Source organism: Zosterops lateralis, assembly GCF_965231275.1.
Source record: "Zosterops lateralis genome assembly, chromosome: 19".
Taxonomy (NCBI): domain Eukaryota; kingdom Metazoa; phylum Chordata; class Aves; order Passeriformes; family Zosteropidae; genus Zosterops; species Zosterops lateralis.
Window position 1 is genome coordinate 10,751,778 of NC_139779.1, and position 23,788 is coordinate 10,775,565.

The 23,788-nt window shown below is 55.6% G+C and overlaps 3 protein-coding genes across 4 annotated transcripts in view; 2 read left to right on the top strand and 1 right to left on the bottom strand.

The window, feature by feature from the left end:
* The window catches only part of STX1A (syntaxin 1A), a 71,654-nt gene extending 63,793 nt beyond the window's left edge, over positions 1-7,861 (top strand). Inside the window, exons 7-10 of one of the 2 annotated variants that reach the window (XR_014591403.1) lie at positions 1,763-1,836; positions 2,133-2,270; positions 3,806-4,022; positions 4,614-7,861. Coding sequence is in view for 1 of the 2 variants with exons in the window: in XM_083875192.1 (XP_083731318.1) it covers positions 1,763-1,836; positions 2,133-2,270; positions 3,912-4,022; positions 4,614-4,691 (401 nt within the window). In the remaining variant the exon portion in view is untranslated. The remainder of the gene's footprint in view (positions 1-1,762; positions 1,837-2,132; positions 2,271-3,805; positions 4,023-4,613) is intronic. The other variant, XM_083875192.1, reaches the window with a different exon arrangement.
* A 214-nt stretch (positions 7,862-8,075) lies between these two features.
* BUD23 (BUD23 rRNA methyltransferase and ribosome maturation factor) lies at positions 8,076-13,786 on the bottom strand. Its single transcript, XM_083874976.1, has 12 exons — positions 13,724-13,786; positions 13,598-13,635; positions 13,194-13,289; positions 12,919-13,001; positions 12,743-12,839; positions 11,616-11,712; positions 11,186-11,236; positions 10,551-10,636; positions 10,292-10,337; positions 9,678-9,736; positions 8,570-8,659; positions 8,076-8,444 (listed from the first exon to the last, which is right to left on the bottom strand). The coding sequence occupies exons 1-12, from the start codon at positions 13,769-13,771 to the stop codon at positions 8,390-8,392; spliced, it is 846 nt and encodes a 281-aa protein (XP_083731102.1). The 5' UTR covers positions 13,772-13,786; the 3' UTR covers positions 8,076-8,389.
* An 85-nt stretch (positions 13,787-13,871) lies between these two features.
* On the top strand, positions 13,872-18,022 carry DNAJC30 (DnaJ heat shock protein family (Hsp40) member C30). Its single transcript, XM_083875045.1, has one exon. The coding sequence runs from the start codon at positions 13,906-13,908 to the stop codon at positions 14,533-14,535; it is 630 nt and encodes a 209-aa protein (XP_083731171.1). The 5' UTR covers positions 13,872-13,905; the 3' UTR covers positions 14,536-18,022.
* The last annotated feature ends 5,766 nt before the right edge of the window (positions 18,023-23,788 follow it).

The window sequence follows — 23,788 nt, forward strand, 5'->3', positions numbered from 1 at the left end:
GGTGAGATGCAGCCTCCATGCCCCAAACTTTGGCTCAGCATTAAGGCAAGTTCTTCCTGAGCAGCTGTGGCCCTTGGCCAGGCCAGCACTGCCTGCCAGGTGTTAATCCATGCGATGCCTTTGCTCTTATCCCTCACCTTGCCACAGCTTTTAGCAGCTCTGTGCTCTGCATTAGGGGAATGAGGCAGCAAGGACAGGATGAGGACATGTATCCCACATCCCATCCCACCTGTGCCCAGAAGAGACATGGCATCTCCTGGAGCTGATCCCACTGCTTGTACTTGAGGGCTGGCATTTGGCAGAGCAAGTGGCTCTCCATGCACAGCATTTTGCATGTTCCTTCTTATCACTTGGGCTAGTGACTGCTCAGAGCTGGGCACATCAACAGGAGGGTGTGTAAATTTGTGCTGCTTGGTCCCTTGTTCTGCCTTTTTGGGAACAGGGCAGTGTCAGCCCAGAGCAAGGAGCCAACAGGCAAGAAAAGCTGGCAGGGGGTGTTGTGGGTCATCCTTGGTGGGGATGATGCTCTGTCACTAAAACATGAAATGGTGTCTGGAAATGGGCTGTGGACCCTTCTCAGAGGTGGGGACCCTGGGGACCTTGATTGATCCTGAGATCCATGAGTACACAGGTGGCAAAGTTCCATCCTCACATGTATCTGTGAACCCCTTCAGGTTGTTTTTATGACTCAAAACAGCAGCTTCTCAGGGCTTTGGGGTCACTACCAGGTTGTAGTTGTCTAGATCATCTTTCACACAGAACTCCAGCCTCTGCCCACACATTTGAGAGCTGTGCTCCACTCTGCCCCATTTCCTTCACTCTGAAGTGCCCTGGACTCATCCTGGAGGATGCTGTTGTCCTTTTCAGTACCACTGGCTGCAGGCAGCATGTTACAGGGGAACATCTACGCACTCCAGCCCTGCTCTGCAGGTTTTGGTTTCATCCAGCTTGGTGGGGTCACTTCATTAGCTGTTCCTGCCTGACTGCCCTGTTTGCACCAGTGGGGTGTCACTTCCCCTTTCTCAGGTGACCTCCCCATCCCACTGAGCAGCCCCAGTGCCCTGCCCAGCATCTCCATCTGTTTGGCTGTGATTCCATGTGTCCCCACATGGCTGCTAGCCCAAGAAATACACTGCAGTTAATGAATGCAGGGGTCAGGGCCACCCGTGCAGTGATCAGCATCGCTCTCCACTGTCTGGGGTGGGGAAGGGAAGAGAAGGAACCACATAGTGTGTGTGGGTGATTTGTTTTTAGAGGAGCCATGGGGCTGGAGGTCCCCAGAGACATGGAGGGTTTTACCACAGGGGGAAGGACAGAGCCTGGCTTCTGTCCCACAGCAGCTGAGCCCAGTGTCCTCATGGCACTGAACTGTCTGGGACAGGGTGTTTGTCAAGAACGTACCTGCTTGTGGCTTCTTCCTCATCCCTCCTCCTTCACACACACCATGGATGCTGGTGGCTGCTGGTCCCTTAGCACTGCTCCCTGCCCCACAGGAATGGTTGGTGTGTCCAGGAGGGACAGGTGGGCATTCCTGTGTGAGCTGAGCCAAGCTGGCAGCTTGATGTCCTTAAAATGAGGGGTGTCTGAACCAGGCTGTGAGAGGGCAGCCCCTCAAACTGCCCTGATGCTCTTGGGGCTGAAAGCTTTGCTCTGTTGCGCTCATGGGAAAAAATACCATGGAGCCAGCAGAGCCCTGTGGTCGGGCAGTGGGAGCTGTGGTGGGGATAGGGGGCTCTGGGCTGACCTCTGTTTGTGGTTGCAGCTGGCAGGACCACCACCAGCGAGGAGCTGGAGGACATGCTGGAGAGTGGCAACCCGGCCATCTTCTCCTCTGGGGTAAGCAGTGCCACAGGCTGCAGCTCAGCCAGCCCCCTCATCCCAGGGGGTGGAATGTGCTGCCACAGTGGCCTCAGCAGGGAGTAATGGACACACCCCATGTAGGAGCGGGGTCCAGGGGCTCCGGTCTGCCTGAGGATGCTGTTAGAGCAGAGTCTGAGTTCCAGCATCCTGCTGCAAAGTTGGGGTGGGTGGAGGGGCTCTGCAACTCCTGCTCATCCCTCTCTTGGTGCCTCCAGTCCCAGCATCAGAGCTGGGTCTGAGCATGGTGCTCAGTGGCCTTATTTTCTCTGCAGATCATCATGGATTCAAACATCACCAAGCAGGCGCTGAACGAAATTGAGACACGGCACAGTGAGATCATCAAACTGGAGAACAGCATCCGAGAGCTGCATGACATGTTCATGGACATGGCCATGCTGGTGGAGAGCCAGGTGGGGAAATGGTGCAGCCCAGGGGCTCACCTGAAGGGGTTGGAGGGTGATGGGGCTCCCTGTGGTGGGTGGGGAGGCTGGAGAACAGTGCTCCCCTGCCTGGGTGGGTGCTGAGAGGATAAACCACATCTAGGACCAGCATGGCTCCCAGTGGGGCTGAGCTGGGCTCCCCAGGGCTGGAGCCACTCGCCTGCACCTCAGAGCTGGGTGCTGTGTATAGGGGGTGGGAGGTTCAGTGAGGGGCTCAAAAGGAGGGCAGTGGGTGGCTGCCATGCAGGGGGAGATTTCTTCCTCTTCCCTGGAGCACGGTGAGCTCGGGGTGCCCCCTGGGCTGAGCTGCCAGCCCATGGCACCAGTCCCTTCAGCCAGGCACGTGCCCCTGTGTCTTTGCTCACCCCCCTTCTTGCCCGCCATGCTGCCATGGCCCGAGGAGACATCACTGGCAGGTAAAGGCCCACTGGCCGAGCCCCGTGGTGCTGCATGCTCTGCTCTGCTCTGCATGGCTGCTCCTGCATGGCTGCCGCTCGTGTGGTGGTGCTGGAATGGCCAGGACGGCAAAGGTCATCAGGGCACGGTGGTGTTGGTGGCCTGTCCTATCTGCAGTGGGGGTCATTTGTGGGGAATTCATGATTCCATGCCCTGCTGTAAGGGCTGGACAGTGCCAGCACCCTTGTCCTGTGGGTGAGAAGCTTGGAGCTGGTGGCACTGGGAATACTTCTGCTGGCAGCTCTGCTCTGCCCCAGGCATGGCACAGGTAGGAAGAACAAGCAGCAGTTTTATGCCACAGGGAGCAGTGGGTGGAGCTCAGTGCTCAGTGCTTGGGGCATATCTGGGCCCCAAGGTTTGTCCTCCCTGTGTTCTCCAGCATTAGGTTGAGAAATGGGCATTGCAGAGTTGCTGGCTATGAGCCCGTGGGTCTGTGGCCTCAGTTTGCCCCATGTCATGCAGGAGGACACCAGGTTTCAAACCTCCCACTCTGCCAACCCTGTCCAGCTGCTGCAGGATTTGGCTCTTCCCCAATCATGATGGGGCCAAAGGAGGTGAACAAGGCTGGAAGAGCTCACCCCAACCCATGTGTCCACACCACAGGACCCCACAATCCCAGCCTACCCCTGCAGCAGGGCCAGGAGTCCCTGCAGGGCTCTGCAATCCTGGCTGGCCTTGTTCAGGACCCTCCTGCCTTGGGTGCAGTGCTTGTGTGGATTGGAGCAGTGGTCCCTGGTCCCTGCATGTGCATGGTTTCCTGAGCATCCCTCATGGTGTTACTGGTGCTATCCTTGCCCCCTGCCATGCCTCCTGTTTCAGCTGCATGCGGTGTGGTGCTGGTGTAGGTCCTGTTGTGGCTTTGATGTCACCTGAGATATGGGACAGGTCAGGACCAGGATTGGGCTGGGAACTCCCTTGTCCCTCGCCCTTGCTTGTCTCACTGTTGGGATGTGCACAGAGATCCTCTGGGATGGGGCATGCAGTCCAGAGCTCGCACCCCAGGGAACACCCAGTGCCCACAGCAGCTGATAGTGCTTCTCTCTGTGCAGGGCTGCTGGGCAGGGCAGCGTCCACGCGGAGCCAGGGAGCAGCAGAGCAGGAAGGAGCTCAAGTCTGCATGCACGTGGGTGCGGGGGCTGTGTCCTCCTCCTGCAGGGAGAGATGATTGACCGCATTGAGTACAACGTGGAGCATTCGGTGGACTACGTGGAGCGGGCTGTGTCCGACACCAAAAAAGCCGTGAAGTACCAGAGCAAAGCCAGACGGGTGAGTCACAGCTCTGCCCCTGCCTGCCCTGCTGACACCCCCATCCCAGGCACACGGCCTGGCTGGCACCTTGCCTGCCCCAGGCTTTGCAGGGGCCACATTACCCCACACCACTGAGAGCAGCCCAGTCCTGAGGGTTGCACAGCTGAGGCAGAGCTCCCAGCACAGGCTGTGTGAAAGCTGACAATGAGCCATAGGGCAGGGGTGCTGCTTGGGTGGAGGAAAAGAGACAAGGTGGATCCCTGGACCAGGCATGCTGTGAGAGCCACATCCCTTGTAAAAAAATAGGGAAAGATCATGGCTCAGCTCAGACTGTAGCACAGTGCCAGCTGTCTGTCCTGCTCCAAACACCTGGTCCTTTATCAGCTTGGGGACCTGAGGGGCACCAGCTCAGCTCTGCCAACCCAGAACAGAAGCAGGAGCATGGGTGTCCCTCCCTGCCCAGAACTGCCAGAGTCCTTCCGGCTCCCAAGGTGCTGCTCAGAGCCCACCACGGGCCAAGGGGAACAGGACAGACTGCTGTGCCAAACTCCTGGGTCCATCCTGCCCCAACACTCACCATCCCCTCTCCCCTTTCTCCCTACCGAGCAGAAGAAGATCATGATCATAATCTGCTGTGTGATCCTGGGCATTGTCATCGCCTCCACCTTCGGCGGCATTTTCGGCTAGACTCACCCCACAGGACTGTTTGTGTGCGATGGACGGAGCCGCGCGTGCCATGGGGCTGCAGCCACACCGGAGCCACCCGCGCAGCCCCGGAGCCTCCCAGCAGCATTTCAGTTTCTAATGCATGGTTGTTTGTGACGCTGTGTGTGCGGTGCGGTGCGTCTGTGTGGAGGGAGCTCCAGCCCCGGGGTGCAGGCGGGGGGCGGGCCATGGTGATGGGCGCAAGGGGGACCCTGCGGGGGAAACCCGAGCTCTCATCACTGCTCCGGGCTGGGCGGCTGGCTGGGACCGGGTATGGGGGCAGAGGTGCCCTTTGGGCACTGCTGCTCATCCTGTGATGGGCAGCCTGTGTTAGTGACAGCTGAGGAGGAGGGAGGGATGATGGGTGTTAGGGGTCCTTGGGAGCACGGTGCCCAGCCAACCTCCCAGCTTGCCTATCACCTCCAACTCTCATGTCTGTCAACCGCATCTGTGTTTGCAAACACCTTCCCTCGGGCTGCTTCTCTTCAGGGCCCTTCCCCAGGGGTGTGCTCTGCCCAGCCCTGCCTGGCCAGTGACACTGTCTGGTTCTGGGGCTCCATCCCTGCCACTCCTCCTGTGGCAGGGCTGTTCCCTCCCTATGCGAGCCCTCACCCCAGTAGGGTGCCAAAGGCTGGATGTGCCACTGCAGGTGGTGGGTGCCTGATGGAGCAGTGTGGAATAAGGAGTTGCTGCCTGGGGCCAGCACAGTGGGTAGGGACAGGAATAGGGTATGTGGGGGCCAGTGCTGCTCCAGGATGCTGGCCTGACAGGGCAGGATAGCACGGATAGTCTAAAGCCAGTGAATTTCACTGGCTGTTCATCCTGCACCACAGCCTCATCACAGTGCTCTCAGCCCTGGCACAGGTCCTGGCTCCTCTTGCCCACAGGCCTGGACCCTGCCCACCAGGGTTTGGGGCTGTTGCTGATGTCCACAGCCTGGGGCAGCACTCATCTGCAAGCAGGGCTGCTCCAGCCTTGTTTTTCATACCCATGGCCAGGGGTTAGAAGCAGCTGGGCTTTCTCCTGTTGTGGTTCCAGGAGCAGCCCTTGCTGCATCCAGCCCCCTGCAAGCGAGGAGTAGCAGCCTTCCTCCTTTATTCAGTCTGGTTCTAAACAGGCCAGTGCCTGACTGCCTGTTTGCCACCTCCTGGCACCCTGCTGCTCCTGGCACCATGCCCTCCTGCCCAGCCACCAGTGAGGCACCTGCTCTCAGTGGGGTGCTGTGGGACAACCTGGGTGCCCTGTGCCATGCCCATGACCCAGATGCAGCTGCTGTGAGGTCCAGGCCCACTGGCAGCTCAGAGGGGTCCAGTACTGCCATTGCCTGTTTCCCTAAGGTTAGGGACAGGGCTCTGCCCTTACCTTCCTCTGCAGACCCCAGGGCTCTGGCTGGCCTGTGCACATGCCAAAGCACCACAGAGGAGTCCCAAGGTAGGCTTGGCTCACTGCCACACTGGGACAGGGGCTGGCTGTCAGGTGCTGGTAGCAGAAAAGGACACTTGATGGCAGCCAGTATTCCAGCCTCGGGCAGTGTCACCTCACAGCTCCCACCAGCACCAGGACAAGGCTGCTCCACAAGCTGGCAGGGTGCTGTGGCTCAGGCACTGGCTGTGTGTGGTGCCCCTGGGTACAGGAGGAAGGCAGTGGCTGCAGGCACAGTGCTGCCTCCCCCAGGGCCAGCCCTGCCCAGCAGCAGCCCTGACAAGGCTTCTCCTCTGCCACTGTTAGCCAAGGTCCCCCCACACAGCCCCTTGTTGCATACAGCTGCCCTTAGGAAGTGGGTCCAGCCTGGTTCCCCACACTGCCCAGTCCAAGCCCCTCAGGGTGCAGCCATGGGAACATCCCAGACCAGAGCCCCCTTCTTTCACAGTCCCACACCAACTGATGTGAGCTCCACCACTGCAGCCTGCGTGCACTGAAGGGCTTGGGGCATCAGGACCATGCAGGCAGGGGTAGGAGGCAGGCAAGGGCAGGGTCTCTGCTCCAGGAGGACATGTCTAGCTGCAGGAAAAAGGAGTGGCCATGCTTCTGTCCCTCAGCAGCTCCCTGCCACTGCCATCCCTGCTTACTCTGCCAGGCCAGCAAGAGCCCCAGGGCCCCTCCAGGAAGCAATAACACTGGACAGGCAGGAAAACCCTCCTCCCAGGCTCCTGCCCTGCAGCCATGTTCATGCCCTGCGGCCATGCCCACTGCTAGCACAAGGTGACTCTTTTTTTTCTTCCAAGGCAGCGGCTTTAGTGGCACAAGCTCACCTGAGATCAGGGCTGTGGCATCCCTGTCAAGGCACAAGGCCAGGAACTGCACCAGGGGGGGATTCTTGGCCCTTGCTCCTTGTTGGCACCACCACTGCCAGCAGCCCCCACAGCAGCAGGAGTGGGATGGGGTCAGTCAGGGCCGCTGGCACTTTGCTGGGATCCTGTGGGCAGCAGCAGTGCTGGGCTCCAAAGCAAGGGAGACAAGGAGCAGGCTGCCACTGCTGCCCCACAGGCAGGCTCACACTGTCCTCGCTGTGAGGGGAGGGTGTTTTGGTGCAATAATTACCCCTGCACTACAGGAAGCCCCACTGAGTTCCTTTTCACCTACCTGTCGTTGCATGTACAGACCAAATCACCGAGTGTGGTTGTGCTTTGGGAAGATGTTTCACCTTTTCTTTCCAGCCCCCGACCTGCACCCGCTTGTCCTTTGGGTTCCACCACCTCTGTTCCAAGTGCCACCCGCCCTCCCCACGCCGGGAGCGTGTCGATGCAGTATTCCATGAGCAGTGTGGGGCACGCACAGCTTGCACTTGAACTGGGGATTGGGTTTTTTTTGTAATTAATGTACTTGAAGGCTTTCCGAGCCCCCCGTGGAGTTCTACTGTTGCTGTACTGTGAGCTAAGTGTCCTTGTTTTCTATGTGGATCTTGACCCTGGCTTGCTCTGTCTCAGTGGGCTGGATGACACTGTATGTTGCCTCTCTTCTCCTCTTCCCTCTTTCCCTCCCTGCTAGCATTCCTTTCTTCTCCCAAGGCTTTGGGTGCAAAACAGCTTCCCATTTTGTGGAATTTTTATGTAGAATAAACATTTGTAACTGTAAAGCTCCGGGTGGCACCACTCCTTGTTTCCAGAGAAGGGAAGGGGCGGGGGTCCAGTCAGCCGCAGCACCCTGCAAGCAGTAATGCAAACAGGGTGCATTTGGTACCAAGCACTGACAGGAATAAATGGCTTCTGGAATAACACTTGTGCCAGGAGCAACTTTGTCCTCATGGGTCTACACCTTGACACTGGGGATCCTCTGCAGGTAGAGGGGAAGCTGGCAGGGTAGGAGGTACCATATTATCACCTCAGTACTCCCAGCACCAAGGGAAGGATGCAGGACACCAGCAAACACTTCCAACTCTTTGACTCTTTAGTGAGGAACTGGATATCACATCCTGGGTTACCTGCAGCTCAGCTGGCTCACTGCACTTGGGAAGGTAAGAGATGGCACTGCAGACCCCAAGTGCACTGTCTGCACCTCCACCAGGGAAACAAGGCTGGAAGTTTTGTTGTTTGGCAGCATCTGAGCCAGTCTGTACCTTTAAGAGCCACAGTGACCAGTCCCAGCAAGTCCCCAGGCACGGGGTGCCATCTGTGCCATCCACAGGAGGCTCTTGGAGGCACCCACGTGCCACCTTCCATGCCAGCAGTGTCCAGAGCAGTTCAGAAGTGAGGACGGCGCTTCCGGCCCGTGTATTTGGTGTCTGGTCGCACCTCCCTGTGGGAAAGGCAGGAACAGCTCAGCACCACCTGCAGGTCACTTCGGGAGGGGAAGGAGCAGCTTTGTGGCAGCAGTTTGGACAGGCCAGCCCAGCCTCTGAGGCAGGACTCAGCTGAACTCACTTGCCCTGGCGTCGTCTACGCTCCTTCTTCTCCAGGATCCAGTCCCGGCTTTTCTTCACAGACTTGCCCTTGACATTTCTGAACCGTGTCCTGTGGGGAAAGTGGACACCAGCTGGAGAGGAACTGAGGTGTGCGGGCACGTTTCTCTGCCCTAAAGGATTGTCACCCAGAACTGGGTCACAAAAGTAGTTAATTTCCCTCCCACCAGCCCTGGGCAAAAGGCTCAGCCAGCACTGGGGCAGATGGACAAACTCCAGACACACTGGAAGAGGAGGAGGAGGGTGATTCCAGTCCTGGCTCGGAGCTGAGGGATCCTGACCTATGAACTCCAGCAGTCCAGAACACCCCAATGCCATACCCTGTGTCACACAGCAGCATGCTGCACTCTGGGACCTCAGGGGATGACAGGCTCATGCACAACCACCTTCCCCTTGTCTGTTCTACTGCAAACAGGGCAGATAAAATCAGGCTTCCTACAAAGTTCCCAGTTCTGCTACTGCCCTCCAAGACCAGATACCCTTTAGACTAAATGAGCAGAGAACAGCAATGTAAGAGGCAGGAAAACATGGCAGCCACAAGCTCCTGGCAGCCACGACAACTTTCCTCTGGTTTTTGTTTTGTCTCTCCCACTGGCTGCAAAAGGGGCTCCTCCCTGCACCACTGCTGTGGGAAGAGACCTGGCCAGCAGCAGAAAACCCCAGACCACAGCTAAACAAAGCTGAGCAGAGACCTGCACAGGAGGAAAAAGGGAATGCCAGGACTCAGGCATAGCAGCCTGTCTCCATGGCTCCATCATGAGCCCTGTAAACATTCCCTCTCCCACACCACAGCCCTCAGCTGGAGAACCCAGTGCTGGACAGAAAGCACACCTGATTGCTCAGCTACAGCTCTAGGATGAGCACCTAGAGCCCCATGGAAGAGCCCTGGGAACTAACTAGTTTAGTTCCCTGTGTCCAGGTCCTTGGGAAGATAAAGCAGTTATCTCCTGGGCTGCTGAGTCCTCCCTGTCCTTCCCCTCCCATTGCTTCTCACACAGCAGCAGTGTGGTCCCCAGTAAAACTCAGCCCTCAAAGCCCCCCATTCCTGCAGCCTCACCCCCACACAGTACCTCTCATTGGTGAACTTTGCCTGCTGCAGCTCTTCACTGGCACACTCGGTACCAAGGCCCTGGAAAGCAAAATTGGGAAGTTGTGTTCCCCTCTGGACCAGGCACAGCTGTTAGTCAGCCCATCAAAACGAAGGGGAATGCAGGGATCTGCAAGGGGAAGGACCAGAGCAGGAACAAACTGGTCTTCCAGAAATCATGGCAAAGAAAAACAGATGTCAGAAAAAAAAGCTTTAAAGAGGGAAGGGTTAGATTGGCTATTGGAAGAAATTCTCCCCTGTGAGGGTGAAGAGGCCCTGGCACAGGTTGCCCAGAGAAGCTGTAGCTGCTCCATCCCTGGAAGTGCCCAAGGCCAGGTTAGAAAAGGTTTGGAACAACCTGGGATAGTGGAAGGTGTCCCTGCCCATGGCAGGGGGTCGGAACAAGATGAGCTTTAAGGTCCCTTCCAACCCAAACCAGTCTGATTATGTGAGAGCAGGGCTTGGAGACTGGCAGAAAATGTACAAATGAAGTCACATCTGCACTCACAGAGCTCTTTGGCTCCCACACTGCCCACAGCTCTCCCACATCACCCAGCAGCCAGAACAGCAGCTCTGCTGCCCCATGGAGGCCCTCACCTTTGGTAATGTGCCAGATGTCCCAACAAAGAGACAGAGGAAGAACCTGAAAGAACAAGAATAAGGAGCATGAACATGAGATTCAGCATGTGAGTCTCAGTCCTCAGGCAAGACTGAGATGGTTTATAACAGAGTCAGATCTAAGCTTTAACCTCGGTCCAGGACTGGATAATGGGAGAGAGAACAGCTCAGGGGAAAAAAAAAAATCACCACTAAACCCGGGCCTCACCCCAAACACACACAGAGATCCAGGACTCACTTCTTGGCTTTGGCACTGTTGGGGTAATCAACCACCATTCCCCCTGTAAATCCAGCTTTCATGGCTTGGGCTGTGATGAGTTCCAGCTGGGAAAAGCAGCAGGTACAAAGTTAATTAGCAGTCATCCATCCCCCAGGAAAGCCCAAGAGACCTCTTGGAGGACCCCCTGACTGGGCATTCCCAAGACAGATTCCTCCTCCTGCTGCTAAACCCTGCACCTATTTCCTGGTTCTGCAGCACCATCCAGACACCAATTCCCTGCCTGTGTTGGTTCTCCCTGCTCCTCAGTCTAGCCTGGGTTAGCTGGCACAGCAGACTCTCTAGGAGAGGGATGCTGGGTGTTCCAGACCTGAGTTAAAGTGCAGTGCTGATAACTACAGCCAGTCTTCAAACTGTATTCAAACTCATATTGTGTCCTGCCACTTTAATTTGAAGGCTCAGCCCAAGACAATCCATGAAACAACAGAAATTGCACAAGGCACCCTCCTTACAGGTTACATTTTGGGGCTCTTGAAGAGCTTTACAAGTGGCAGGCAGGGCAGAGGCACAGAGCTGATGTGGAAGAGCACAGTGAGCCCCAAACAGTATATGATTTCCCTGCCTGTAGCCCTTCCTGGCTGACTGATGGGCTGTACCTGCTCTGAGTTCTCAGGGTACAGCTGCAGCACAGCTCGGGATCCTCGGGCCTGCAGGAAACAAAGCTGATCACACACCTGCGCCAGTGCAGGCAACCCCTCTGGGGCAGCCTTCCCCAAAGGTCTCCCTCCTCCCCAAAACCCCCAGGACAAAGCTCCCAGGAATGCTGCTCAACCCACAGAGCCAGTGAGGCATAGGGGGAACATCAGGTACCACAGAATCATGGAACTATTAAGCATGGAAAAGACCAAGACCATCAATGCAGCCTTGGTGAGAAGCAGCACCAGGCAAGAAGGGAGGCAGTGGGTGCTCCTGCCAGCCTTTCTTCAGGGCAGCATTGACTTAAAGCAACCTGAAGTATCTTGCTAAAAAAGCCCCAGCAAAGACATAAGAGCAGCAGAGACCTGGCTGGCAGAGGGTGGCACTTACCAGGGCAGTGTAAAGAGTGGAAAAGAATCTGTAGAGGCGTTTTGGGGGGCTGTGTGATTTCTTGTCAGCGTTACAGAGCCACTGCACTGCAGAAATACTGAGGAGGAAAATAAGACCCCCAGGACACTGAATCATTGGTTCCTTCACAGAGCCTGACACCTCCCTCTGAGCTCAATTCCTGCACTAGGCATGTGCTGGGCCTCAGGGAAATCATTTAATTTCCTCTGTGTTGCTTTGCCTTCCGTTTTGCAGTTACACAAACCCCTCTGGAGACTCACTATGCCAAAACTTAACAAGGTCCATAAGGACAAAAGCATCACCAAGCATCCCCTTTAGTCTGAGTGCTCAAATCATAGAATGACAGAAGGGTTTGCGTTGGAAGGGACCTTAAAGCTCAGCCTGTTCCAGCCCCTGCTGTGAGCAGGAACACCTCCCACTATCCCAGGCTGCTCCAAGCCCTGTCTAACCTGGCCTTGGACACTTCCAGGGATGGGGCAGCCACAGCTGCTCTGGGCAACCTGTGCCAGAGCCTCACCACCTCACAGGGAACAATTTCTTCTGTGTATCTCACCTAAATTTTCCCCCTTTCAGCTTGAACTCCTAGTCCAATCATTACAGCTCCTGATGAGAATTTGAGAGCTCAGCTGTGTCCCTTGCCTGGCCAAGCTGGTTTTCCCAATGAACAATCTAAACCAGAGCTTTTGGCTCAGCAATGGACAGTCCCTGCTTCTTCCCAGCTGCTCTCTAAGCAGATAAGTCCTTCTGTCCCCTTCATCCCAAAACCAACCATCAAATCCTTGATCCAGGGACTGACTTTCCTAAGCAATGCCACATACTTTGTTCTTCTCCTCCTTGGTGCAGGTCTCAGCCATCCTGACAACATCCCCAGCTTTACTTTATTTTCTCCAACAAAATTCCCAGCTCACCAGCACAAAAGGACAAGCACCACTTGGGAAACAGTTGTCACAAGCTGTTTCTACCATCCAGAATTTTGGAGGTTTGTCCTGGAGTGATGGAGAGTGGCTGACAAGGCCAGTCCCTCTCACCTGTGACTGACCAGATGTGCACCAGGTGCACTGCGCAGTTCTGTGGGCCACAGCAGGACTCAGCCCCGGGCACAGACTCACCTGATGCAGCCATCAAACATGCCAGGCCTGAAGGGAATGCCATGACCCACATCTGCGAGGAGAAGGTCTCCTTCCACCTCCCTCTCCACAGCCACATCTGCACAGACAGAGCCCAGATCAGGCAACCAGCTCCCACCTTTGGGGCCCCTGAGGGCCTCAGGGCAGGCAGTGCTCACCCAGCATGGCAGGGCTGATGTCCATGCCAATCCAGTAGTGACCCTCCTCAGAGATGTAATCCCCACTCAGCCCTGAGCCGCAGCTGGAGGGAGGAAAAAGATCAAGGGGCTGCTCTGAGGCTGCTGCTGGCCAGACGCAACCAACCTTACAGCAGCCTGTCCCTCTTCTCCAGCCCACTAAAGGCACTGTGGGTGCTGTGGGACCTGGCTGCCCCTGTGCACCCCCCAGCCCCGGGTGCTCCGTGTGCCAGGGACCCGGGCAGAGCCCCGCTCACCCCACGTCCAGCAGGAGGCACGGCCGGTCCTCGGGCAGCCCCAGCAGCTCCACAGCGCGCTCCGACATCTGCGACTGGATCTCCACCACCCGGGAGCTGAGGCAAAGGCAGAGCGTGGGCGACGGGCGGCCACCCCCCAGCGACATCCCCCCACAGCGCTGGATTTGAAGGCACAGCGCCTCACCTGAGCACCCCTGGCCTCAGGTCAGAATGTGACCCCTCCCCTCCACCGCCCCCACCCCGCCGCTGCCACACGCCGGACCCCCAGACCCTCACGGCACCGGCCCCACCACGCCCCGCAGGACCAATCCTCCATCCCCGCTGGGTCCCGGCATGTCCGCCCCATGAGGAGAGCCCTCCCCGCAGCCCCCCTGGGGCACACCAGGGAACCGGTCCCGCCGTACTTCTGGGTGTACTTCCGCGCCTCAGCCTCATCGTAGAACTGTAACGAGAGAGCGGCGGGGGCGGTGAGCCCGGGCCCGCGGGCGGAGCCGCCCGGAGCACCCCGGTTCCCCCCGTGTCCCGCTCACCAGCTCAGGCGGCCCGCGGTGCTCGGGCCGGCGGCCGCTGCCCGCCATGCTGCCGCACCGTGACGTCACTGCCCAGCGACCACACAGCCCCGTGACGTAGAGCGCTGTGGGGTTCCTGGTGCGTGACGTCACTACCCCGCGCCGCCCGCTCCCCATGGCGGCGGCCGGGCGCTGAGGCCGCCATGGAGCCGGTCGTGCTCGGGCGGCTGCGGCGGCTCCTCCCCGCGGCCCCGCGGCCCGGCTGCGCCCCGCCGCCTTCCCGCGCCGCGCGGACGGGCGGGCCCGGAGCCCCGCGGCCGCGCTCCGACCTCTACGAGCTGTTGGGGGTGCCGTCCACGGCGACGGCGGCGCAGATCAAGACGGCGTACTACGAGCAGTCGTTCCGGTACCACCCCGACCGCAACGCCGGCAGCGCGGCCGCGGCCGCTCGCTTCGCCGCCATCAGCGAGGCTTACCGGGTGCTGGGCTCCGCCGCGCTCCGCCGCAAGTACGACCGCGGGCTCCTGAGCGCCGAGGAGCTGCGCGATGCGCCCCGGCCCTCGGGCCGCCCTCCTGCCGCCGCCGCCCCGCCGCCGCCCCGCTCCCCCGCCGCCCGTCCCGGGCCCGTCCCCCTGCCCTTCGACTTCGACGCCTTCTACCGGGCTCACTACGGGGAGCAGCTGCAGCGGGAGCAGCTCCTGCGGGCGCGGCGGGAGCAGCTGCGCCTCCGGCGGGAGGAGGCCGCGACACACGGACGTCTCAGGGCCCTCTCGGATCTCTCCATCGGGCTCTTCTTCTTCCTGGGTGTTGTCATCCTGTACGGCCTCAAGTGACGGCGGGCAGCCCCCGGGCTCCCACCCGGCTGCTCCACAGCCTCACCGAGGGGGGGGGAGTTGGCAGCGAAACCGCGTGTGCTGTTGAGGCTGTGACATTGCACTCTGCCCGTGTGACCTTCAGGGACGGTGTGTGACCAGCAGGATTCACAGCTGAGATCTGGCCCCTCTGCCAGCGTGACCTTGAGGCACACAGTGCCCCAGGCTGGCACAGGGTGTGGCCTCTGGGTACCCTCGGTGCCCTCTGCCCACAGGCAGGGCTGGGCTGGGCTGTGCCACACTGCCTGACCTCGCAGAGGAGCTGCAGGAACTCTGCCCCCTCAGCCAACACCCCCTGCAGACACAGTGCCTGACGAGTAAACACAGTTCCTGGATTCTGGACTGGGCTGTGTCCCCTGCTTTGGCACAGCTGCGTGACCCTGGTGTGCCCCAGGTGCCTGTTGTCAGGCACAGCAGAGATTAAAGGCTGTCAGAGGTGTGTGTGCTATGTGTTTTCAGGGCTGCACTCACTCATGGCTCAGGTGGGGCTCTGGTTTCTGCTGATCCCACACCTGCCCCCTCTGTGCCACCACACCTGCTGGGACTAGAATACCAGCATCTCTGGTATTCTACATCTCTGGGGGTCTTTTGATGTCCAGACTGCACCACCCTGCCCAGAATGGTGGGTGTAGGAGTCTTAGATTCAGATGTGAAAAATGACACTGAAGCCCAGGGTGGGTCATGCCCTGCTCAGTGTGTGACATTGCCTGGAGATGCAGCCAAAACCTTTTGGTGTCTGCAGTCCTCTGTCCTGTCCAGGGCCTGCCAGGAACTTCACACCAGCCCCTTCCTCTGAGGCTTTTGGCTGTGGTGCACTGTGAGCACCGAGTGCTGCTCTCTGTGTTTGACTGATCTGAGCATCATTTGCACACGTGTATTTGCCTATTTAAATGCTGAAGTGTTCTAAAAACTAAAGATTGTGTTTCTCAGAAGCTTCTCTCTCCTTGGGTGAGGATTCACCTGTGCTGCTGCTGCTGCCTGGAGGGAGAGCAGCTTCATGGCACTGCCAAAGGCTGTGTGCATCACTGGATTTGCTCTCAGGGGGTGAGCAGGACCCCAGCCCTTGTTCCCTCACAACCCTAGGTCATGTTTTGTCCCAGCACAAGAATGTTAAAAGTGGATTCCCTGTGTTTTCCACTATGGATTTGTGTGATCCTGTGGGGAGCGTGAGGCTGTGGCACAGTAGGGCCCACCAAGTCTGCTGGTTGTGCAGGAATTGTTCTCTACCTGCTCTCAAAAGCCTTGTCCTACTTCCAGCTGCTCACCAGAGGAGTAACCGCAGCCCAGGGGCAGAGGGAGATTCCCAGGATCCTCACTGGCTGCCAGTCTGTCCCTTTAGCTGGGATTACAGCACTGGAATGTCATTGTGGGAGACACAGGGAAAGTCTCTGCAGTTGTGGCTTTGGCACTTGCTGATGCATTTTCATGCTTATCTTCATTCTGTAAACCAAATCACTCAAAAGATCAAAAGTAGCTTTTTTTTTTTTTTTTTTTTTTTTTTTTTTTTTTTTTTTTTTTTTTTTTATTTGGTAGGAAACATTACTTTCCAGGCTGGAGAAGCTAGTGCTGTACATGGGAAGCAGAGGGCACTAGGGAGCAGTGGTTCGGGCAGTTCCTGCTGCTAGTTCTTCCTGCCCAGGTCTCCATGATGCATCTTGAAGATTAAAACCATCCAGCCATAAATTGGTGACAAAATGACACATCTTTCTTTGGGTGGGCATGGGGGTTAAATATTCCTTGCACTTGCTGGAAAACAGGGCTGAGGGACAGGGAGGTGTTTCACATCCTGACTTCAGCCAGTGCAGAAGAGGATAGGGAGGAGAGTTCTGTTTGCCTTGTTGGGAGCAGCCTGCAGGGCAGGGTGGCCTCTCTGGACCCCATGGCCTTCCCAGCTGCTGATGGAGGTCCTGTTCTGTGCTGCCTGACACCCAGGGGTGGCTGTGCACTGGTGACATCCCCTGTGCTCTGCCTGGACAGATGAGGATGCCCTAAAGCTCTGCAGTGTCACCTTTACCCCTGGTCAGGCCTGACTGCTCCTCTGCTCTGGGAAGGATTTCAGGAGCTTGGGCTGGAGCTGGTCCAAGTGCACAGCATACCACTGTTCTGCCCCTTTTTCTCCTTGTGTCAACAGTGTCACTGTGTTCTTGTTGTTCCCCAGTTGTTTCCCTGAGGGAGAAGTGCCAGGAGCAGCTGGGTTTTGTCCCTGTTAGGGACATGAAAGAACCACACACTCACCTGTCAGGTTGAAGTGAGGAAAGAAGAAGGCAGTTTATTATGATTTGGAGTTTAAATAGGATTTGGAATTTGGTCAAGGATTGGTAGATGAGAGGAACACGTCTCTGACTCCAGTGGTTAATTCAGAAATCCATCACAGAGAGGTATGTGAAAACAATCTACTTGTTTATGTTACATGTGTGAGAAACTCCAGTCCAAGAATGTAAACAATCAGAAGGCTAAAGAATTAGGGTGACAGGATTTCATGCTGCTTTCCTTTAGCCGGGTAAGCACAGCCTGTGCAGGTGCCAGGGGCTGCTGGTGACAGGAGTGAGGTGGCAGGGGCTGTGAGCCGGACACAATGGGAAGATCAGCAGAGGGTAAAGCTCAGTAATTCCCTGTGGCCTTCACTGTGTTACATCTCAGGAACCAGGACGTGTCCTTGGGGATGCTGACACACAGAGGGTTGTTCCTGTGAGAACAGGGGGCATAGCAGGGAACAGCTTATACTCACTCCCAGGTCCTTTTCTTCCTTTGAGGATGTGTCCAGTCCCTACAACACAGCTCAGTAACACACTGCAGCAGCAGCTGTCCACAGCCCCTCCTGGCCCGTGCCCTCAGGGGAAGGTGAGGTGGCAGTTTCAGCTGGGGACATCACCATGAGCATCCTGAGGCCTTTGCTGGGAGGAGTGTGATGTTCACAGGAGGGATTTCTTCCTCCTCAATCTCCAGCCCACTGGGGCCATTTTTACACATATTCTAGCACATCCTGCCCCTCCCTTCCTCCCTCTGTGGCTCCTCATCTCATTTGCCTGCAAGTGGTGTGTTGTATCCATGTTGGATGCTTACCCCTCTCCCTGTTTTAGGGCAAATTTGGGAGGAAACCTCCCAATGGGATCCCTCTGGGAAGCAAACTCAAACGGCCCCTCCCTCCAGCTGGACCAGGAAAAGAATTTCCTTGGAGGAAAGTGGAAAAAACCTATTTATTTAACAAACAAACTGCCCACAAGCATAAAGAATTGTCTTAGTTTGAAAAGACAGGAGTCTGTAAAGGAAGGCAAAAGCCTCCTGTGAAGTGGAAAAGGTAAACCCCCTCCCTCCCTCCGAATTACCACAATTTCAAAATAAAAAAAACAGCTCTCAGGCAAAGGTATGGGAATGGGAATAATAGTTATTTACTAGAAAAACTAAAATAAAAAAAAAAGAACAACACATGTAATTAGTACAAACAAAACTACTGATACAGTCAGAAAACCTGACACCCTGAGGAGTCAGGGTGTTGGTAAAAGTCCAGTTGGATGGTGGCTGTGCCTCCTGCAGTGGCAGATGAAATGCTGCTGAAGCAGAGATCCTGTAGAAGGGTATAGTTCTCTGTGAAGGTCTGGTGATAGAGTAGATGGGCCTGGTCCTCCTCTGGGAATCCAGCAGGGAAGAAGCTGCTTCTCTGGGAATCCAGCGAAGATGGCTGCTCCTCTGGGAATCCAGTGAAGAAAAAACTGGGGCGATGGCTTAGACCAAGCTTATTTTATGCAGGTAGGAATGCTTGGTTCCTCCTTCTGGGTGGAGCATCTCACAATGGGATGATGTACCTTATCAGTCATGCAGTGAGTCACTTAATGGCCCATTAGCAGGAGACATCTCCCCGGAGGGAGACATTGTTCTTGGAAGAGATAAGATAACTGCCCCCCACCTCCAACAGATGGCAAATAGAATACATTCTTATCTCACAAATCCAGGACATTATCCACCCCTTATTCTATTTCCATCTGCATCACAATGAAATCTTACACCCATTTCTCACTTAAGACTAGGTTTCCTTGTGGTACACAACGGGTTTCTCCATCTTTCTGCATTACCCACCAAGTATAACCAGGTCCTTGAGCAAAAACAATCCCACGGATGGGTTTGTCTTTGCCTGAGGTGGGATTAATCCAAACAGTTTTTCCTAAAATACCTTTCATATGTACCACAGGGACTTTATCTCCATCTACTGTGTGCACGGGTTCAGACTGGGCAGGACCGGCTCGATTGATGGACCCTCGGGTGTTGACCATCCAGGTTGCTTTTGCCAGGTTCATTTCCCAGTTTCTAAAAGTTCCACCACCAAGTGCCTTCAGGGTGGTCTTAAGGAGTCCGTTGCACCGTTCAACTTTGCCGGCAGCTGGAGCATGATAGGGAATATGATATATCCATTCGATACCATGTTCTCTGGCCCAGGTGTTGATAAGGCCGTTCTTGAAATGGGTTCCGTTGTCCGACTCTATTCTCTCAGGGGTGCCATGTCTCCACAGGACTTGCTTTTCCAGGCCTAAGATGGTGTTCCGGGCGGTGGCATGAGGCACAGGGTAGGTCTCCAGCCATCCAGTGGTGGCTTCCACCATGGTCAGCACGTAGCGCTTGCCTTGGCGTGTCTGGGGCAGTGTGATGTAGTCTATCTGCCAGGCCTCCCCATACTTGTACTTGGACCACCGTCCACCATACCATAGGGGCTTCACCCGCTTGGCCTGTTTGATGGCAGCACACGTCTCACAGTCATGGATAACCTGAGAAATGCTGTCCATGGTTAGGTCCACCCCTCGGTCTCGTGCCCACTTGTAGGTGGCATCTCTGCCCTGATGACCTGACGCATCATGGGCCCATCGAGCCAGGAACAACTCCCCCTTATGGTGCCAATCTAGGTCTATCTTTGACACCTCTATTCTTGCTGCCTGATCTACTTGCTCGTTGTTTCGGTGCTCCTCATTAGCCCGACTTTTGGGGACATGGGCATCTACATGACGGACTTTCACTGTTAGTTTCTCCACCCGAGAGGCAATGTCTTTCCATATATCAGCAGCCCAGATGGGTTTTCCTCTGTGCTGCCAGTTGGCCTTTCTCCACCTTCCCAGCCACCCCCACAGAGCATTGGCTACCATCCACGAATCGGTGTAAAGGTAGAGCCTTGGCCACTTCTCCCTTTCAGCAATGTCCAGGGCCAGCTGAACAGCCTTGAGCTCAGCGAGTTGGCTTGATCCACCTTCTCCTTCGGTAGCCTGTGCAACCTGTCGTGTGGGGCTCCATACGGCTGCTTTCCACTTTCGGTTTATCCCTACGATGCGACAAGAACCGTCAGTGAAAAGAGCGTAGCATGTTTCCTCTGCTGGTAGTTGGTTATATGGTGGCGCTTCTTCAGCCCTTGTCACTTGTTCCTGTTCCTCATCATCAGTGAGACCGAAGTTTTCACCTTCCGGCCAGTTCGTAATTATCTCCAAAATCCCAGGGCGATTCGGATTTCCAATATGGGCACGCTGGGTGATAAGGGCAATCCATTTGCTCCATGTAGCATCAGTGGCATGGTGGGTAGTGGGAACCTTTCCTTTGAACATCCAGCCCAGCACCGGGAGTCGGGGTGCCAGGAGGAGTTGTGCTTCCGTGCCAATCACCTCCGAGGCGGCTTGAACTCCTTCATAGGCAGCCAAGATTTCTTTCTCTGTTGGGGTGTAGTTGGCTTCGGACCCTCTGTAACCTCGGCTCCAGAATCCCAAGGGTCGGCCTCGAGTTTCACCAGGCACCTTCTGCCAAAGGCTCCAGGACAAGCCATTGTTCCCGGCTGCAGAGTAGAGCACGTTCTTCACCTCTGGTCCCGTCCTGACTGGGCCAAGGGCTACCGCATGAGCAATCTCCTGCTTGATCTGGGTGAAGGCTTGCTGCTGTTCAGGGCCCCAGTGGAAATCGTTCTTCTTGCGGGTAACCAGGTAGAGAGGGCTCACAATCTGGCTATACTCGGGAATGTGCATTCTCCAAAATCCTATGGCACCCAGGAAAGCTTGTGTTTCCTTTTTGCTGGTCGGTGGAGACATCGCCGTAATCTTGTTGATGACCTCAGTGGGAATCTGGCGGCGTCCATCTTGCCATTTCACTCCAAGGAACTGGATCTCTCGGGCAGGTCCTTTGACTTTGCTCTTCTTAATGGCGAAACCGGCTTTCAGGAGAATCTGGATGATTTTTTCTCCTTTCTCAAACACCTCTGCCACTGTGCTCCCCCACACAATGATGTCATCGATGTATTGCAGGTGTTCTGGAGCCTCACCCTTTTCCAGTGCAGTCTGGATCAGTCCATGGCAGATGGTGGGGCTGTGTTTCCACCCCTGCGGCAGTCGGTTCCAGGTGTACTGCACACCTCTCCACGTGAAAGCAAACTGAGGCCTGCATTCTGCTGCCAGAGGAATGGAGAAAAACGCGTTAGCAATGTCAATAGTGGCATACCACTTTGCTGCTTTGGACTCCAGCTCGTACTGGAGTTCCAGCATGTCCGGCACGGCAGCGCTCAGCGGTGGAGTCACTTCATTCAAGCCACGGTAGTCCACAGTCAATCTCCATTCTCTGTCGGATTTGCGCACAGGCCAGATGGGGCTGTTGAAGGGTGAGTGAGTTTTGCTGACCACCCCTTGGCTCTCCAGCTCACGAATCATCCGGTGGATGGGGATCACAGCATCTCGATCTGTCCGATATTGCCGGCAGTGCACTGTCGAGGTCGCAATTGGCACACGTTGCTCTTCCACCCTCAGGAGTCCTACTGCAGACGGGTTCTCTGATAATCCAGGCAAGGTGTTCAACTGCTTAATGTTCTCTGCCTCTACAGCAGCTATTCCAAAAGCCCACCTGAGTCCCTTTGGGTCTTTGTAATAGCCGTTCCGGAGAAAGTCTATGCCTAGAATACATGGAGCGTCTGGGCCGGTCACAATAGAATGTTTCTTCCACTCCTTCCCGGTCAGGCTCACCTCGGCCTCCACCAGGGTCAGTTGCTGAGATCCCCCTGTCACACCAGCAATGGAAACAGCCTCTGCCCCCACCTGTCCCGATGGTATTAAAGTACACTGCGCACCAGTATCAACTAAAGCATCATATTTTTGTGGCTCTGATGTGCCAGGCCATCGGATCCACACTGTCCAGAAGATCCGGTTTTCCCGTGCCTCTCCCTGGCTAGAGACAGGGCACCTCTAACACTGGTTATTATTCCCTTCCTGGGCATACATACTAGAGGTTCCTTCAAGGGGATCTGACACATCATACCCAGCAGTTCGGTCATGGGAGGTCGAGGCTACCTTCACCTTGGTGGAAGTTCCTCGGTTAGAGTTTCCCTCTTTGAGCTGACGCACCCGTGCTGCCAGGACAGAAGTGGGTTTCCCATCCCACCTACCCATGTCTTCCCCATGGTCACGCAGGAAGAACCACAAATTGGCCCTTGGGGTGTACCCTCTGTCTCTAGCTGGGGAATGTTGGGCACTGAATTTGAGGCCTGTAACTCGCACAGGGGCTGCATTAACTTTCTTCATCTCCTCCCTCATCTCCCTCATCTCCTCTTTGAACTCCTTAATCACAGCTGAGATATGAGCCTGCATTGGGCCATTGATCATGCTCTCATAATTCCTCAGCTTGTTGGCAACAGAACCCACGGTCTCTCGGTTAGTATCTGCATCAATTGTTGCAATAAAAGTGGTGTATTGAGATGGCCCAAGGTTTGCTAGGCTCCACAGCATTTGCCCTGTGCACCTGACTTTGTCGGGGTCATTGTCATGCTGTCCATCCCTCCCGAAGAGTACCTCCAATATTGCTACTTCCCTCAGCTGTTGGATCCCTTCCTCAAGGGTCTTCCAGCGCATCCTATGGTGGTGCTCCTGCATTCTTTCCCTGTGGACAAACCTCTCTCTGACACTCATTAAAAGCCGCTCCCAGAGAGAAAGAGACCCTGGCTCCCTTACAAAAATCTGATTCATACCTGAGTCCTGGGTCAAGGGTCCCAAGTTCCTTGCCTCACCACCATCCAGCTGCACGCCTGTACCCATAAGATCCCAGACCCGGAGTAACCAGGTAGTATAAGCCTCACGTCCCCGTCGCACAATGTCTTTGTGCAGATTACGGAGACTTTCGTACCTCAGGGACTCGGTGATGATTGCAACCTCTGGCTCCCCTGTGGGTTGTGAGGTTCCTCCATTCCTATCCTTATCTGGGTGCTCAGCTTTCATCTTAGACCTCCTTGTTTCTACCGGGGCAACTGCTGCTGGCTGTGACTGCCTTTGTGGTTCGGCTGGACCCTGGACAGTTGTAACACCTGTGGGTTCCACTGCTGTACTATTTGGCTGTCCCTCTTGAAGGCAAAGTGAGGGTTTCTCAATAGCTGGGGAAATGCACTCCTTCAGCATCTGACTCATCTCACGTATCTCCTTAACCAGAACCCCCACCCAATCTGGGTGGTTCATTTCTGAGACAGACTGTGGGGCAGGGTCAGGCTCTGGAACAGCAGCATCTCTAGTCTCTGGGGCAGGTGTCAGGGTAGTTCTCCATGTTAATCTTCCCTTATCTCTGAGTGCTAAATATAACAGGCATATCAACAACACCACCCATTGTATGACATCATTAGCATTCAGAGTGGATCTTAACCCTTCAAAAACTGGTGGAGCAGACCCAAAAAGATGGTTAAAAGGTTGGGAGAAAATCTCCCCTGGTGTCATTTCTTCACAATAGGTACCATTATTAAGGTAACCCCAAAAACACACAGTTAGTGTATGATAGCTCTGAATCCATGTACCTGCCTTCCAGAGGAAGTTAAAGATCCATGAATTCCTCACCTTATTAACCCATAAGCCAAACTGGATAACAGCCACAGTAGCCTTAGTTATAGGACCCATATCTAGATAAGGGCCTGCAAATGGGAGAAATACAGCCACGATCACGTGCCACCCAAACCAAGGTAAGCTAGACCACATGGTGACACTCAAAGATGTTTCTATATCAGTACACACAATTAGATTACTTAAGAACTATTATTCCCTTTTTCCTTTCAATGCCCTCGAGCCCCACGTTGGGCGCCAAGATCTGTCTTAGTTTGAAAAGACAGGAGTCTGTAAAGGAAGGCAAAAGCCTCCTGTGAAGTGGAAAAGGTAAACCCCCTCCCTCCCTCCGAATTACCACAATTTCAAAATAAAAAAAACAGCTCTCAGGCAAAGGTATGGGAATGGGA

Bases quoted from the DNA above. Each gene is read 5' to 3' on its own strand.
- DNAJC30 (XM_083875045.1), top strand. From the start codon at position 13,906: ATGGAGCCGGTCGTGCTCGGGCGGCTGCGGCGGCTCCTCCCCGCGGCC.
- BUD23 (XM_083874976.1), bottom strand. From the start codon at position 13,771: ATGGCGGGCAGCGGCCGCCGGCCCGAGCACCGCGGGCCGCCTGAGCTG. The intron at 13,002-13,193 runs GTGAGCGGGGCT...TCCTCCCTCCAG, and splicing joins TGCCTCCTGCTGGACGTGGG to CTGCGGCTCAGGGCTGAGTG. The intron at 9,737-10,291 runs GTGAGGGCCTCC...TTTGCTTTCCAG, and splicing joins CATCTGGCACATTACCAAAG to GGCCTTGGTACCGAGTGTGC.